At 45.9% G+C, this 12,757-nt stretch overlaps 1 protein-coding gene across 8 annotated transcripts in view; it reads left to right on the top strand.

Moving 5' to 3' along the window:
- The window catches only part of LOC144772352 (sodium/potassium-transporting ATPase subunit alpha-1-like), a 3,188,308-nt gene that overhangs the window by 1,503,115 nt on the left and 1,672,436 nt on the right, over positions 1-12,757 (top strand). For all 8 annotated transcript variants that reach the window (XM_078656610.1, XM_078656616.1, XM_078656614.1 and 5 more), the window contains one exon: positions 4,614-4,731. In XM_078656610.1, coding sequence (XP_078512736.1) covers positions 4,614-4,731 — 118 coding nt within the window. The remainder of the gene's footprint in view (positions 1-4,613; positions 4,732-12,757) is intronic.

Here is a 12,757-nt window from a genome sequence, read left to right as displayed (position 1 = left end):
CCTCCAAGAGCCCCTCGCGCTACAGAATCAAAACATCTGCACCTTCTCCATCTCGAAGTCTCTCATCTGCTCACCAAGGGAGCGATAGAACCAGTGCCACTCTCGCAAAGAGGAAAAGGGTTCTATTCCAGATTTTTTCTCATTCAGAAGACGGAAGAAAAGTGGCGCCCAATCTTAGATCTGAGGGAGCTAAACACCTATCTAACAAAACTCTCCTTTCGAATGGTCTCTTTTCAAGACTTCTTACGTCTTCTAAACCCAGGGGATTACATGGCGACTCTGGATCTCCAGGATGTATATTTCCACATTCCGATCACAGGAAATTCTTAAGCTTGACAGTAGCCAAGAGCCAGTTTCAGTTCAAGGTCCTTCAGGCTCAGATCCGCGGATTTTCACAAAGGTATTGGCCCCGGTAGTGGCATTCTTAAGGAAACAATCGCTAGAAGTTTTCTCTTATCTAGACGATTGGTTGATACAGGCTCCGTCTTCTCAGGCAACGTCAAAGGCAGTCGAGAATTGCATCCAACTTTTCAGATGCCTGGGTCTGCGTCTCAACAAGGACAAGTCAGTCGTTCTTCCATCCAGGAGGGTCAGGTTCCTGGGCTCCATTCGGGATACAAAAAATGGCAAAGCTTTTCCTTCGGAAGAGAGGCAGAAAAAGCTAATCTCCTCAGCAATCCGGTTACAAGGGAGAAGATGCCTATCAGTTCGTCTTTACAAGTCTTTTCTAGGATTGATATAATCTTGCATACCATTAGTTCCGCATTGCATACTACGAATGCACCCCTTGCAAGAATAACTAGACATTCAATGGCGTCAGGTGGAAGGCTCTTTCGAGGACAAGATAAAGGTCACTCCTCTCATACGGAAAGCAGCAGGTTGGTGGGCTGTCAAGAAGAATATCTCGAAAGGTCTCTCTTTCAGAATGGTTCCATCCCCTCTGGTTCTAACCACAGACGCCTCAATGGAAGGCTGGGGCGCAGTCTTACAAGATCTCCAAGTGAGCAATCACTGGAAGGCAGAAGAGCGTTGTCTTCATATAAATCTCTTGGAACTCAGAGTGATTCGCCTAGCCTTGCAGGCTTTCAAACCGAGAGTTAAAAATACAACTGTGCTGGTCAGAACGGACAACACAACGGCCATGCATTACATAAACAAGCAAGGAGGTACAAGATCCCTTCTGCTCTCAAAAGAGGCCCAGGAGATATGGGAATGGGCGATTCTCCACAATGTAGTACTTTCAGCAGAGCACCTACCAGGCACTCTCAACACAACAGCAGACACCCTGAGTCGTCTAAGATCTGCCTGTCACGAGTGGGAATTAGATCAAGACACTCTGGAGGAAGGTTTTCAACGTTGGGAATCTCCAACAATAGACCTGTTCGCGACTCCAGAAAACAGGAAATGCCTACTCTATGCAAGCCGGGATAACCATCGAGTGTCGCTGGGAATGCTCTTTCGATGTCCTGGTTAGGCGCATTTGTTTACGCCTTTCCTCCAATTCCCCTAATTCCACAGCTTCTCAGGAAAATAACGATGGAGCCTTGCAGGATGTTCTTAATAGCACCAGCGTGGCCTCGCCAATTCTGGTTCACAGAACTCCTCCTACTTTCCCAGGATCATCCATATCACCTTTGTCCCATCCCATCTCTGATGACAATGTCCCAGGGACAGGTGGTACATCCATATCTGAGCTCTCTCCATTTGAAAGCCTGGCTCCTGAACACAGAGAATTCCACACTCTAGATATTCCTCAGGAATGTAGGGAGATTGTATCGCAAGCTCGCGCACCAAGTACGAATAAGACTTACCGTGCTAAATGGAAACGTTTCTGCCTGTGGTGTCATCGGGAGCACATCCACCTATTTTCTTCAGCTCCTCATCAGATACTGACTTACATTCTATCACTAGCTCAATCGTGCCTTTCTCATTCTTCCATCAAAGTTCATCTGGCGGCTATTTCAAGGTACAGAAGGTCAACTTCGGGTCCATCTCTTTGGTCAGCTAGGGTTATCAAACAATGCCTGAAAGGTCTTTTCAGGGTTTTTCCACCAGTGCGGCCGCCACCTCCGACCTGGAATCTTAATCTGGTTCTGGCTCATCTGGTGAGACCTCTGTTCGAGCCAATTCACAGAGCGGACTTGAAATTCTTGTCTTGGAAATTAGCTCTCCTTCTGGCTCTTATCTCAGCTAGGAGAGTAGGAGAATTGCAAGCTCTCTGCATTCTAGAACCTTTCCGACAGTTCAAGAAGGATTATATGTTTTTAAGGACCAATCCAAAATGTATCCCAAAGGTCCCTTTGGATTTCCATTTGAACGAACCAGTGGTTCTAAAATAATTTCTTCCTTTTCCTACGACGCCTGCAGAATGATCTCTTCATTCCTTGGATGTCCAGAGATGTCTCAAATTTTATCTTGAAAGGATGAAGGATTTTAGAAAATCATCTCAACTTTTTGTGGCTTTTAGTGCACCTCGGAAAGGACTTCCTCTCTCAAAGCAAGGGATTTCACGTTGGATTACAAGCGCAATTGAATACTGCCACAACACGGCAGGAAAGCCACTGGGGAGACAGGTACGAGCTCACTCCACAAGATCAGTTTCATCTTCAGAAGCTCTCTTCGCTGGAGTCCCTATAAAAGACATTTGTAGGGTGGCCACATGGAGAAGTGGCCATACCTTCACAAAGCATTACTGCCTGGACTCTTTCATGAGGAGCGAAGCGGCAGTAGGACAAGCAGTACTGAGGAATCTTTTCAAATAAGAGGTGAGCTTTCCCTTCTATCCCTCCTTCCTATGATTGCACATTTTGTATCGCATACGTTTTCTACATGTATTTTTACAAAGTATATATACTTATATGAGAATAATTATGCTGAGATGTTGTGATACACCTGTAACAAAATGTGCTTTGGTGATTTACTGCTAGCTACTCTGATTCAAAGCATGGGAATCTCTGAAATTTCTAATACTGGGGCAAGAAAACAAGTTACTTACCTGTAACTTTGGCTCCCCAGTATTGGTAACTTTCATAGATTCTCATGCGCTCACCCTTCTCCCCTGGGAAAGCTCAGCCTGCAGCAAAAGTGGTTACGGTTACACAACGGCTGCGAAAATCTGAGGCTCTGAGGCTCTCTCATGAGGGTTCTATGGGGTGAGGCTAATCTGATTGGTTGTTGCAAAGTTTTGGTCTCTTTTACAAAAAGAGGTAGATAGGCTACAAAATTAGATGAGGCCTAAGCCTTACTTTCTCTTTTGTGCATACTGCTATGGTATTTTCTATTTACCAAGGCTCCTGGGCTGACGACGGGGAATGATACAGAGCATGGTAATCTATGAAAGTTACCAATACTGGGTAACAAAAGTTACAGGTGAGTAACTTGTTTGCTTCTTCATTTATTTTCAAAATGTTAGTTAATATTGTTTTTAAAAAAATTCCATCCTCTCTAGCATTTTATATTTTTAAATTATTTTGCAATTTTTATTTAAAAAATATGTGTTTACATTTTTAAAGAAGCAGTTTAAAAGTGTTATCTAGTTATTATTTTAAACAGAAAGTGAAATATTACTTTATTTAATTAAAAAAATACAAATTATATAACTTTTAACACTTAGAAAATGTGTGTTATTTTATGTCCCTGTCCCCATTGTTTTCTTTGGGAGTGTATTGCAGTACCTGGTAGAGGCCATGCGTGGTCTTACTCTTTCTGGGCTTACACTGAGTCAGGGCTGGAGTACAGTTACAACTGTTTTGAGACTTTTGTGACTATTAACTTTAGAAGAGCAGTTTTAATTAGCAAGGAGCTTCCTCTGTTATGGGTAGGTGTTTGTATTTGCTTGAACCCCCATCCCTCCCAAACTCCTCCCCAAGTCACTCCTTCCCTTCCCTAATCCTTTTCATTTAGTAGTAAGAATTCCTCATTTTCCAGTCACAGCCCTAGGTTCCTCCCTTCTCTACTCTAAAATGTACACACACCTACGTGTGCAGAGATTTCCCCATTGAAAAGATGCTTCTTTGCCTATTTTTGAGTGACAGTATAGTTCTGTGTTTTTGTAGGGTTCATGTTTTTACGCATTAGCTACATTATTTTGCTCAATAAAGAGCACTCAGATCTTGACTCATCTACAGTGTTTGTAAGAAACTGATCATCTATAGCAATTGTGCAACAGTACAATGCAGGTAAAGACATCGTATGCCTTTAATACACATTTTTTACTACACATATTTTCACCATAAACATGCTTTTACAATACATGCTATTACCATGCATTGTTTTTATATATAAAACAATGTATTTGTGGGGTGAGACCCCCCCACATCCCCTACGTACCTTAAATGCATGGTTAAGGCATGTGTTGTAACGGCATGCACGTGGTAAAAATATGCATGCTAAAACATGCGTAGTAAAGGCACGACGAGGTAAAAACCTTGTTGTAAAGGCTGTTTCTCATCTATAGCGTAGCAAGAAGAATGCTCATCCTCCTGATTTAGTATTTGATCAGGTCCCCAAAGAGATCTGTGATGCGCAGTGAAGGAAGTCTCTGCTCTGATAGCTCTCCTTCTCTGGTCCTCTAGCGTGTAACCATGGACATGTGTTGATTTTGTATGTTGCAGGTAGATAACTCTTCTCTCACCGGTGAGTCTGAACCACAGATCCGGTCTCCAGATTTCACCAATGAGAACCCTTTGGAAACCAGAAACATTGCTTTCTTCTCAACTAACTGCGTGGAAGGTGAGTACAGAGCAGCATCAGCCTGGTGGGTGTTGCAGAGTATTGAATTGGTATGTGCAGCACAGCATCTTATGTATTTAGTGTAGCATAACAGTGATATGGCAGGTTTAGTTCCGGGTTGATTTTTAGGATGTAGTGTGGCATCTCTCTTGATTGGTGTAGAACAGCATTGGCCAGGTGAGTGTAGTGTAGCACTGGATATATCAAGTGTACCAGAACATTGATGTGGTCAGTCTAACAATTTATTTTTGACCTACGAGATGCAGTGCAGCACTAACTAATTGAGTATAGTGCACCACTTGCCTAATGGCTGCGGTACATCGTTGACCTTGTGGGTGTAGTTCAGCTTTAGCTGATGGGTGCTGCCCGCTGTTGACAAGGTGGGTGTAGTACACATTAAACAGGTTCACGTAATACTGCACTGTACTACTGGATGTAGTTCAGCATTGGACCAGTGGATGTACTGCTGCAGGGTGTAGTCTACAGGGTGTAGTGTAGCATTGGCCTAGTACGAGTAGTACACAATTTGTAGGGTCAGTGAAGTGCAGCATTGACACAGTTTGTGTAATGCCGCCTTAGTCTTGAAGATGCAGTTAAGCTTTTTCTTAGCGTATGCAGCAGATCACTGACTTGATAGGGTTTGTGAGGTATTGTCCCAGGGTATGCTGTTCAATATTGGCTGATGGGTGAGGTGAACCTTGTGATGTGGATCCTGCTTTGTATTAATGACACAGTGTATAGAATTAGATTGGCTTGGGTGAGAAAGTATACAGAGTGGTTCCATGGATCTTTTATACATTTCAGCAAGAAATATAGAATGCCAAAGTTAAGTAGACCCACCGAAGGATTAGGAACTTCTGACAAGGGTTTGGTACCCTCATCTGAAATCAAAGGCCTTGTGTTCAAGGAACTCACTTCTGTTCTGCATATATGCAATGTTTTAGCACCATGGTAGAACTATGTCTACTATTCACTTTTTTGGTGCTTATAATAACTTTCATCTTTTTCTGTCTACTGATTATCACAGCACATGTAACCTATACAAGAATAATGTTGGTTCAATAAATATATTGAAAACCTACCACTGTGTATTCTCTGTATATTTCTCTGAGCACAAGTGACTGAGCGAAAGGATCTGACCTGTTACCACGATCACTGAGGGGTCAGGGTTATTAGAAACCTTCGCTCCCTGGTGTGGTTAGGGGGGCACTGTGAGCTAGCTGGTCTCCAGGCCAACATATCATGTGGGGGTGCTCGGGATCAGTATGGGCACCTCACACAAAGTTTACGCTGTCCATCAATCGTGCTGTTCCTACAGATTAGTAGAACCTACACAACAGAAGACTGGGCTTATTACCTGTGCTTGTTCAGCTAGCTCCCATAGACAACACTCTTTTAAGAAAGGGTGTGAACTGCAAGTCAGTTTCATGCATGGGGTTGAGGAAAAATGGCAAACTTTATATTTGTGCAGCTGATTAGAGGTGACATCAACTGTGGCTTTCAATGAGAAGGGTTAGATAATGACACAGAAGTACAAAGGCTGCATGTAGAAATACACACTCTTGTGATTCCCAGAGTGAACAATAACATAACCATTATTGACATCAATGGAAAGCAGAGCTTCACATCATCATCAGTTGTTTACTGAAATGTTGCAGGGATTCTGTTTAGGAACAGACTTAGCTTGGGATGATAGAACCTTGGCATGTAGGGACTGAGTCACCATACCACCGCTGTATCTATGAGCTTGAGTCCGACTAGCTATAGTGCCTCATGTGCTCTCCTAACTTTACAGAGACAAGTGACTTTGCACCCGAAAACACAAGACTCTCGACCCTCTTAAGGATTGCGTTAACAGCACATCCTTTCGCTCTCTCACTCGCACTTGTCCATAGGAAGGAAGTTTAGAATATTTATTTAAACTGTCAGTCTCTAAAATGCAGGTTCTCCAGTATTGGGGTGTCTTTCATAGATTCACATGCCTGAACCATTCCCCGTCGTCAGAGTGGGAGTCCCACGGTACATAAAAAAGCAATAATATGTACATAATAACCAAAAAACCTTGGTAATTAACAACCAAGAAGTTAAGTAGCCCTAGGCTACAAAAGAAAAACTTCCACACTCATGACTATCCTAGTCATTATGTATTAGTCCAAACTGCAGCCAATCAGGCGACAGCACCCACCAGAATGTCCTCCCCAGAGGCTCAGGCTCGCAGATTTTCTACCGCACGTCGTGTGAAGGTAGTCTCCCTGAGCTCTGCTCAGTATTTCACTATGTTCGAGGCATATGAGCTGCAGATCTTACACTGTGCATTAGATCGCCACCTGGTGTTGGGCTCGGATGATTACATGTTGTTGTTGTCTTGGAAGAAGTCTTTGTAGTCATGAGATAGGTGACTCCTCCCTTGGACGATAGTGCGCATGAGCATCAGCTCCATCCTTAGATTGTTTTTTCTGCCACTGGGTTCGGATGCAACTTTTCCGCTCCTGTTCGAAAATTGACTTTTTGAAGACTTCGACGCGCAAAACTTTATAAAACTAACTTTAACTTCAACATATATAGACTTAACTTCATCACTTCAATTCGGGTCATCGACGCGGGCCGTCAGGCCTACCCATGCGGTGAGGCCTACACCACATGGAAAGGACACCATTCAAAAGATGCCCCAAGTGTGGAGCCTAATTTCCACACAGCAACCATCACGAGGTGTGTAACCTGTGTTTATCACCGGAACACGACGAGTCGAACTGCACAGCTTGTGCGTCCTTTCGATCCAAGAAGACCATTCTAGATCGGAGGGCCCGGCGACACGACATGCAGAGATCAGTTCCGGAACCAGTGGTTCAAAGGGTCCTGCCTGTATACTAGGCTTAAGATAACAACACAATCTAATGGGTCAAGTCACTAATGGGGATTACTTTCTTCGGAAATTCCCATGTGTAGCCCAAACAAAGCTAATTAGCTTCAGCCATAATGCCAACGCGTTTCAAACCCTGCTATGTTCTCGGGTTATCCTCAGGGCGTGGACTGAAGATGTCTAAACTGAAAAGAATATAAACATTTGGTGTCATTAAAATAATAAAGAACTCCCTAAACGTAGTTACATATAGGCATAAATTGCAGCATTGTTGCAGCAAATTGAAGTACCTGATTTTCAAGAGGCCTCCCATGCAGTGCATTTAAGTGCAGTTCTGCCATTAAGAGTATACTGTGCTGGGAGTTTGTCATTACGAACTCCATAACACCATAATGGCTCCAATGAAAACTGGGAAGTTTGGTATCTGATGCCAGTGTGGGATTTAATGAAAAATTAACAAAGAGGGCATCTCAGAGATGCCCCCTGAAAGCTAAATCACTTCTAGTGACCCGACTGAGTGGCTGCTTAGGCTGCCATCAACAGACATGTTTCTGGACCCCTGGGTTGAGAGCTTGCTGCTCTCTGGGCCTGAAACAATGCACAATCTGGGACGAGGTGCCAGGATGGGCAGGGTTCATGAAGGAGAAGCTTCAAAGGCATGCCGTCTTTGTGAGCCTCCCCAAAGCATTTGCTGCTTTCAGCAACTGGTCTACACTGGTTCTACCCCCCACTTTGGGCGGGAGAACCGGCTGGAAAAACAAGTGAGGGAAAGAGGTGTGCCCACCTCTGCCAACTCCACCCCTCAGGTGGGGGATGTGAGGTGAAGCACAGCTCTGAGTCCCTGCCATCTTGAGGATGGGGGGACCCAAGCAGCCAGGGACAGGCTCTTGCCCCCCTCCCACTGGACGGTGGCACACTCGGGGTGTACCCACCCCAGGGAAGGGACCCATTGGTCCCTGCCTTTACCTACCTGTAACGCCCCTAAATCTAGTATTTAGGGATCACCCTGAACCTTGCTTCCTCACATCCAGAAACAACAAGAAGAAAAGAAGAAGGACAGAACAGCCGTGCAGCCAGCTAATAAGAGGAAGACGCCAACTGACTTGGCTCAGCCCTAACGGCATGTCTCCCCACGAACCTGCTCCTGAGAAATCCCGGTGTGTCCTGCAGTCAGCAACCTTGAAAACCCGGAGGACCTGCCTGCCTTCACTTCCAAAGACTGCTTCTCCCGTGAACACATGATTTGTTCAACTGCAGTCTCTGGCAGCAGCCGGAGACCGTTAATCCAGCCCACTCTGCACCCGCTTAACCCGGCCCCAGCTCGAGTGGAAAAACACCACAAGGAGGTCACCCCGGTGATCCTCACCTGCGATCCGGCAATCCCTGACCTGCCTCAAGCCTCCAGCCGAGGCCTGTAGCCTACGTCCAGAAAGCCCCTCTGACCGCGACCCGAGCTGGTAAGAAGATCTGACCCCAAAAGGTAGCCCTGCACCTGACACCCCACAGCCTTGCGTGCCCAAACCGACGGTGCCTAACCAACCCTTACCTTCCTAACTTACCTCTCCAAGTGGTGGTCACACCCAGAAATCATTTGTCTCCCTGCCTGCAGTTTTTTTTTCAAATCGGTGGTTCTCCATAGAAAACCACAGGGCGCCCGACGTCGAAACAGCAGTCTGCACCCGGCTGCTCCAGTGCCGCTGAGGGCGCACCTTTTGGGCTACTTTGTTACCCCATTTGCCCTGACCTACACCCTGGGAGCTTTGCTCCCACAACCCAGTGGCCTGCTTGCCAGCAGCCGCCAACTGGAGGCCCCCTATCCCCCATTGGATAACATTGGGCCTCAACACTCTGCACCCAGCCGCCCTAGTGCAGCGGCGGGTGCAATAACAGTGCATCACTGACCCTGGGGGACCCCTGATTCTAACCCCAGAACCTTAACTCCCACAGTTGATTACTTACCTGTGAACCGTTAACCTCTTTTTCCTCCATAGGATAACATTGACAATATTCTTCCAAAAACTTTCTGTTCGGAGTTTTGAAATCTAAAAATATTCTTTAGCAATCACACAAATAACCAAAATGTATATACTTACCTGTTTGCAGGAAATGACCAAGTGCTGAATCTAGGTATCCAGCACTGAGTTAGAAAAGTAACGTAAAAAGTAACTTACCTGTAATTTACTGAAAAAGCCTATTCATTTCAATGTACTGTATTTGCTAAGTGTTGCAACCTACTGCATCCCCTGTAAATTTTCAAACTGTTCTATATTCAGCAACTTATTAATGAAAAGTATTTAATGCTTACATGTGCCAGGCTTGCTTGGTTCTAAAAATAAAACAACAGTATATTGTTATACAAAACAATTGGCCTAGAGTTCAGTTCCTGAGTGTGTGAATTCATTTGCTTACTGAGTGTGTACATGAAATGCTTAACACTGTCCTCTGACACTGCCTTACTGCTCGACCACTCTACGACAAATAGAGAGTAAGGTCTATCTAACTTTAACCTCTGCCTACCTCTGGGGTCATCTGAACTCTATACACACTATACCTCATTTTGGTGTAGTATATATAGAGCCAGTTTCCTACATTGGTGGATCAGCGGTGGGATACACAACTTGCATTTGTTGGACTACTTGGTTACCACCTGATCACACGACAGAACTTTTAAATTGCCATAGAATTCTGATTTTTTCAAATTGGCATTTTCGGATGGATACTTCTGCCTGTGGATTCCTCACCTTATGAATACCCCCTGCTCCAGCATTCCGCGGAAATTCTTTCCTAGCTCTCCCACGTCAACGTGCTGACGTCAGTTCCCTTTCTTCCGTGCCATTGACGCGTAACGGTTTTTCTAGGGGCTCTCCATTTTCTCTGAAGAAAACTTTGTATTCTTGTTGATTTCTGATGGCTACTTCTAGGAAGACTGGGTTTAAGCCATACAGAGAGTGTGGTGGGCATATGTCGATTACGGACCCGCATGAAGATTGCCTCTGGTGCTTATCATCGGGTCAGCTGCAGATAAATGAATCCTAAGGCCATTAAAGCTAAGCTGGTTATGGCCAAAGCCAAAAAGGAGAAACGGGGTCGAAAAAGGGCGAAGTCATCATCTTCCCATACAACAAAGTCAAGAAAACATAAGAAGTCTAGCGGAGACATGGCTCTCGGCACCGTTCTCCAAAGGCCAGGGCTTCGAGGTCGAGGTCGCCGACTCCGGCTCAGCGGCTTTGAAGAAAGGATTTAGTTTTTCCATCTCCATCTCCTCGGGTGACGCCGGTACCATCTCTGGTTCCAGGGTCGCCGGCTTCGAAAGGCTCTTCGCTGCATGAAGGTTCTCCGGCTCCTGCATTGTCTCTGACGCCTAGGGAGTCATCACCAGGCCGGGTGGCTTCACCTGTGCGGACGCTGTCCCCGGCTCCGCAGCCTCCAGTCCGACCTCAGGTGGTTCCACTTCAGGAAGGAACGGATCCATATCCTTCTTTTCCTGCTCCTGGATCAGACTCATTACATTTTCTTAATGCGATGTTTGGCATGTTTGCCAGGGCCTCTGCTCCATCTGGTGCACCTTCGGGCCCCATGGGTCCTTTGGCCTTTAACTTGGGTGTTCCTCACCTCTATCCTCAATCACCCTTGTATGCCATTCTTGCCGTCAGCTCCGGCTTGGCATTTCCCGGCGCTGAGGTCCTCCACTCTGGTTCCTCGGACTCCTTCGGCTGTGGAGTCGGTGCCGCCTCGAGTTCGATCGACGTCGAGATTTGAAGCTGAGGCTCCTCGCCGACGTCGTAAATGTCTTCGGCGCCGCCTTGTGTGGTGACGCCGATTCCTAAACTACGCTCAAGGAGAGAGGCACAGAGGCTCCTTGAAGAATATGCACGGGATCAGGAGGAAGGAGAGATTGTTGAGTCTATGGATGAGTTTGAGGGTCTACATGAGGCCAATGGCTTGGATACTTCTCCTGGGTATGATCTTCCATCTGCGAAGGCTGGGGTTTTCAAGACATTGCTCCTTATCATGTGGTCATAAGGAAGGCGGCTGATTTGCTTGGTCTGCAGCTTCCCTCGGCTGAGGTGAAATATAATATCCTTACGAAGGTTCCTAATACAGCTTCTTCAGCTTCTGAACCGTTGCTTCCCTTTACTGAGGCGTTGACGAAACCAATAATGGAAATGTGTGTGGCAGAAGCCTTTGTCTACTCCTGCTGTTTCTCGTTCCATCTCTAGAAGGTACAGGCCTGCTCCTGGGGATCCAGCTTTTTTGTCTTCACATCCTACACCGGAAAGTTTGGTTGTCCAGGCTTCTTGTTCGAAGCAATCTTCTGGTTCTTTCTCTACCATTCTTGGTGATAGGGATTCTAAAAAAATGGAGCAGGCGGCAAAGAAGGTATTCTCTTCTGCAAGTATTGCTCTTAAATCCACTAATGCAACCTGTCCTCTTGGAAGGTATATCCATGCTTTGATGGACTCAGTCATGCAGCTAGCTCCAAAGTTGCCTGAGGACGATCGGAATAATTTCTTGACGGTCCTTTCAGATTCTCAGGCTGCGGCCCGTGAGGTGATTCAATCGTGTCTGGTCTTCTGTGGTGGTAAGGAAACAGGCTTGGCTTCGGTCGTCTGGTTTCTCACCTGATGGTCAGGTGACTCTGCTGGATTTGCCCTTTGATGGGTCAAAACTCTTCAGTTCAAAGGTGTACACCGCCTTGGAGCGTTTTAAGGACAGCAGGGCTACTGCAAGGTCTCTGGGCCTCCAGGCACAGTCCAGAGGGTACGGCTATAAGCAGTATTGTGGTTTTGGGAGATCTGCTTCCTTTCGTGGGTGCCAGCAGTCTCAACAAAGCCAGCAACAGCAGAATCCCTTGTACAAGTCGTACAGAGGGAAGAATAAAAGAGGCCTCAGGGGAGCAGCTCAACAACAATCCTCCTCCTCTACTTCCCCTCCCGCCACCGTTGGTACTACAGGAAAGCAGTTCTAGATCCCCCATCTTAGAACATGTTGGTCCGGTTGGAGGTCGGGTGTCCTTCTTTCTACAAGACTGGAGACTGATCACGTTAGATCGTTGAGTCATGAATCTTGTAGAGAATGGGTACGCCCTTCCCTTTTTGGAGTTTCTTCCTCCTTACCCTCCTCGCCAGGTTGGTGCTCATAGGACCACTTACTGCTTTTACCGCA

The sequence above is a fragment of the Lissotriton helveticus genome, chromosome 8, assembly GCF_964261635.1.
Source record: "Lissotriton helveticus chromosome 8, aLisHel1.1, whole genome shotgun sequence".
In the NCBI taxonomy this organism is placed as follows: Eukaryota; Metazoa; Chordata; class Amphibia; order Caudata; family Salamandridae; genus Lissotriton; species Lissotriton helveticus.
The sequence above is the reverse complement of the archived record's forward strand: the minus strand, read 5'-3'. Positions and strand labels throughout refer to the sequence as shown.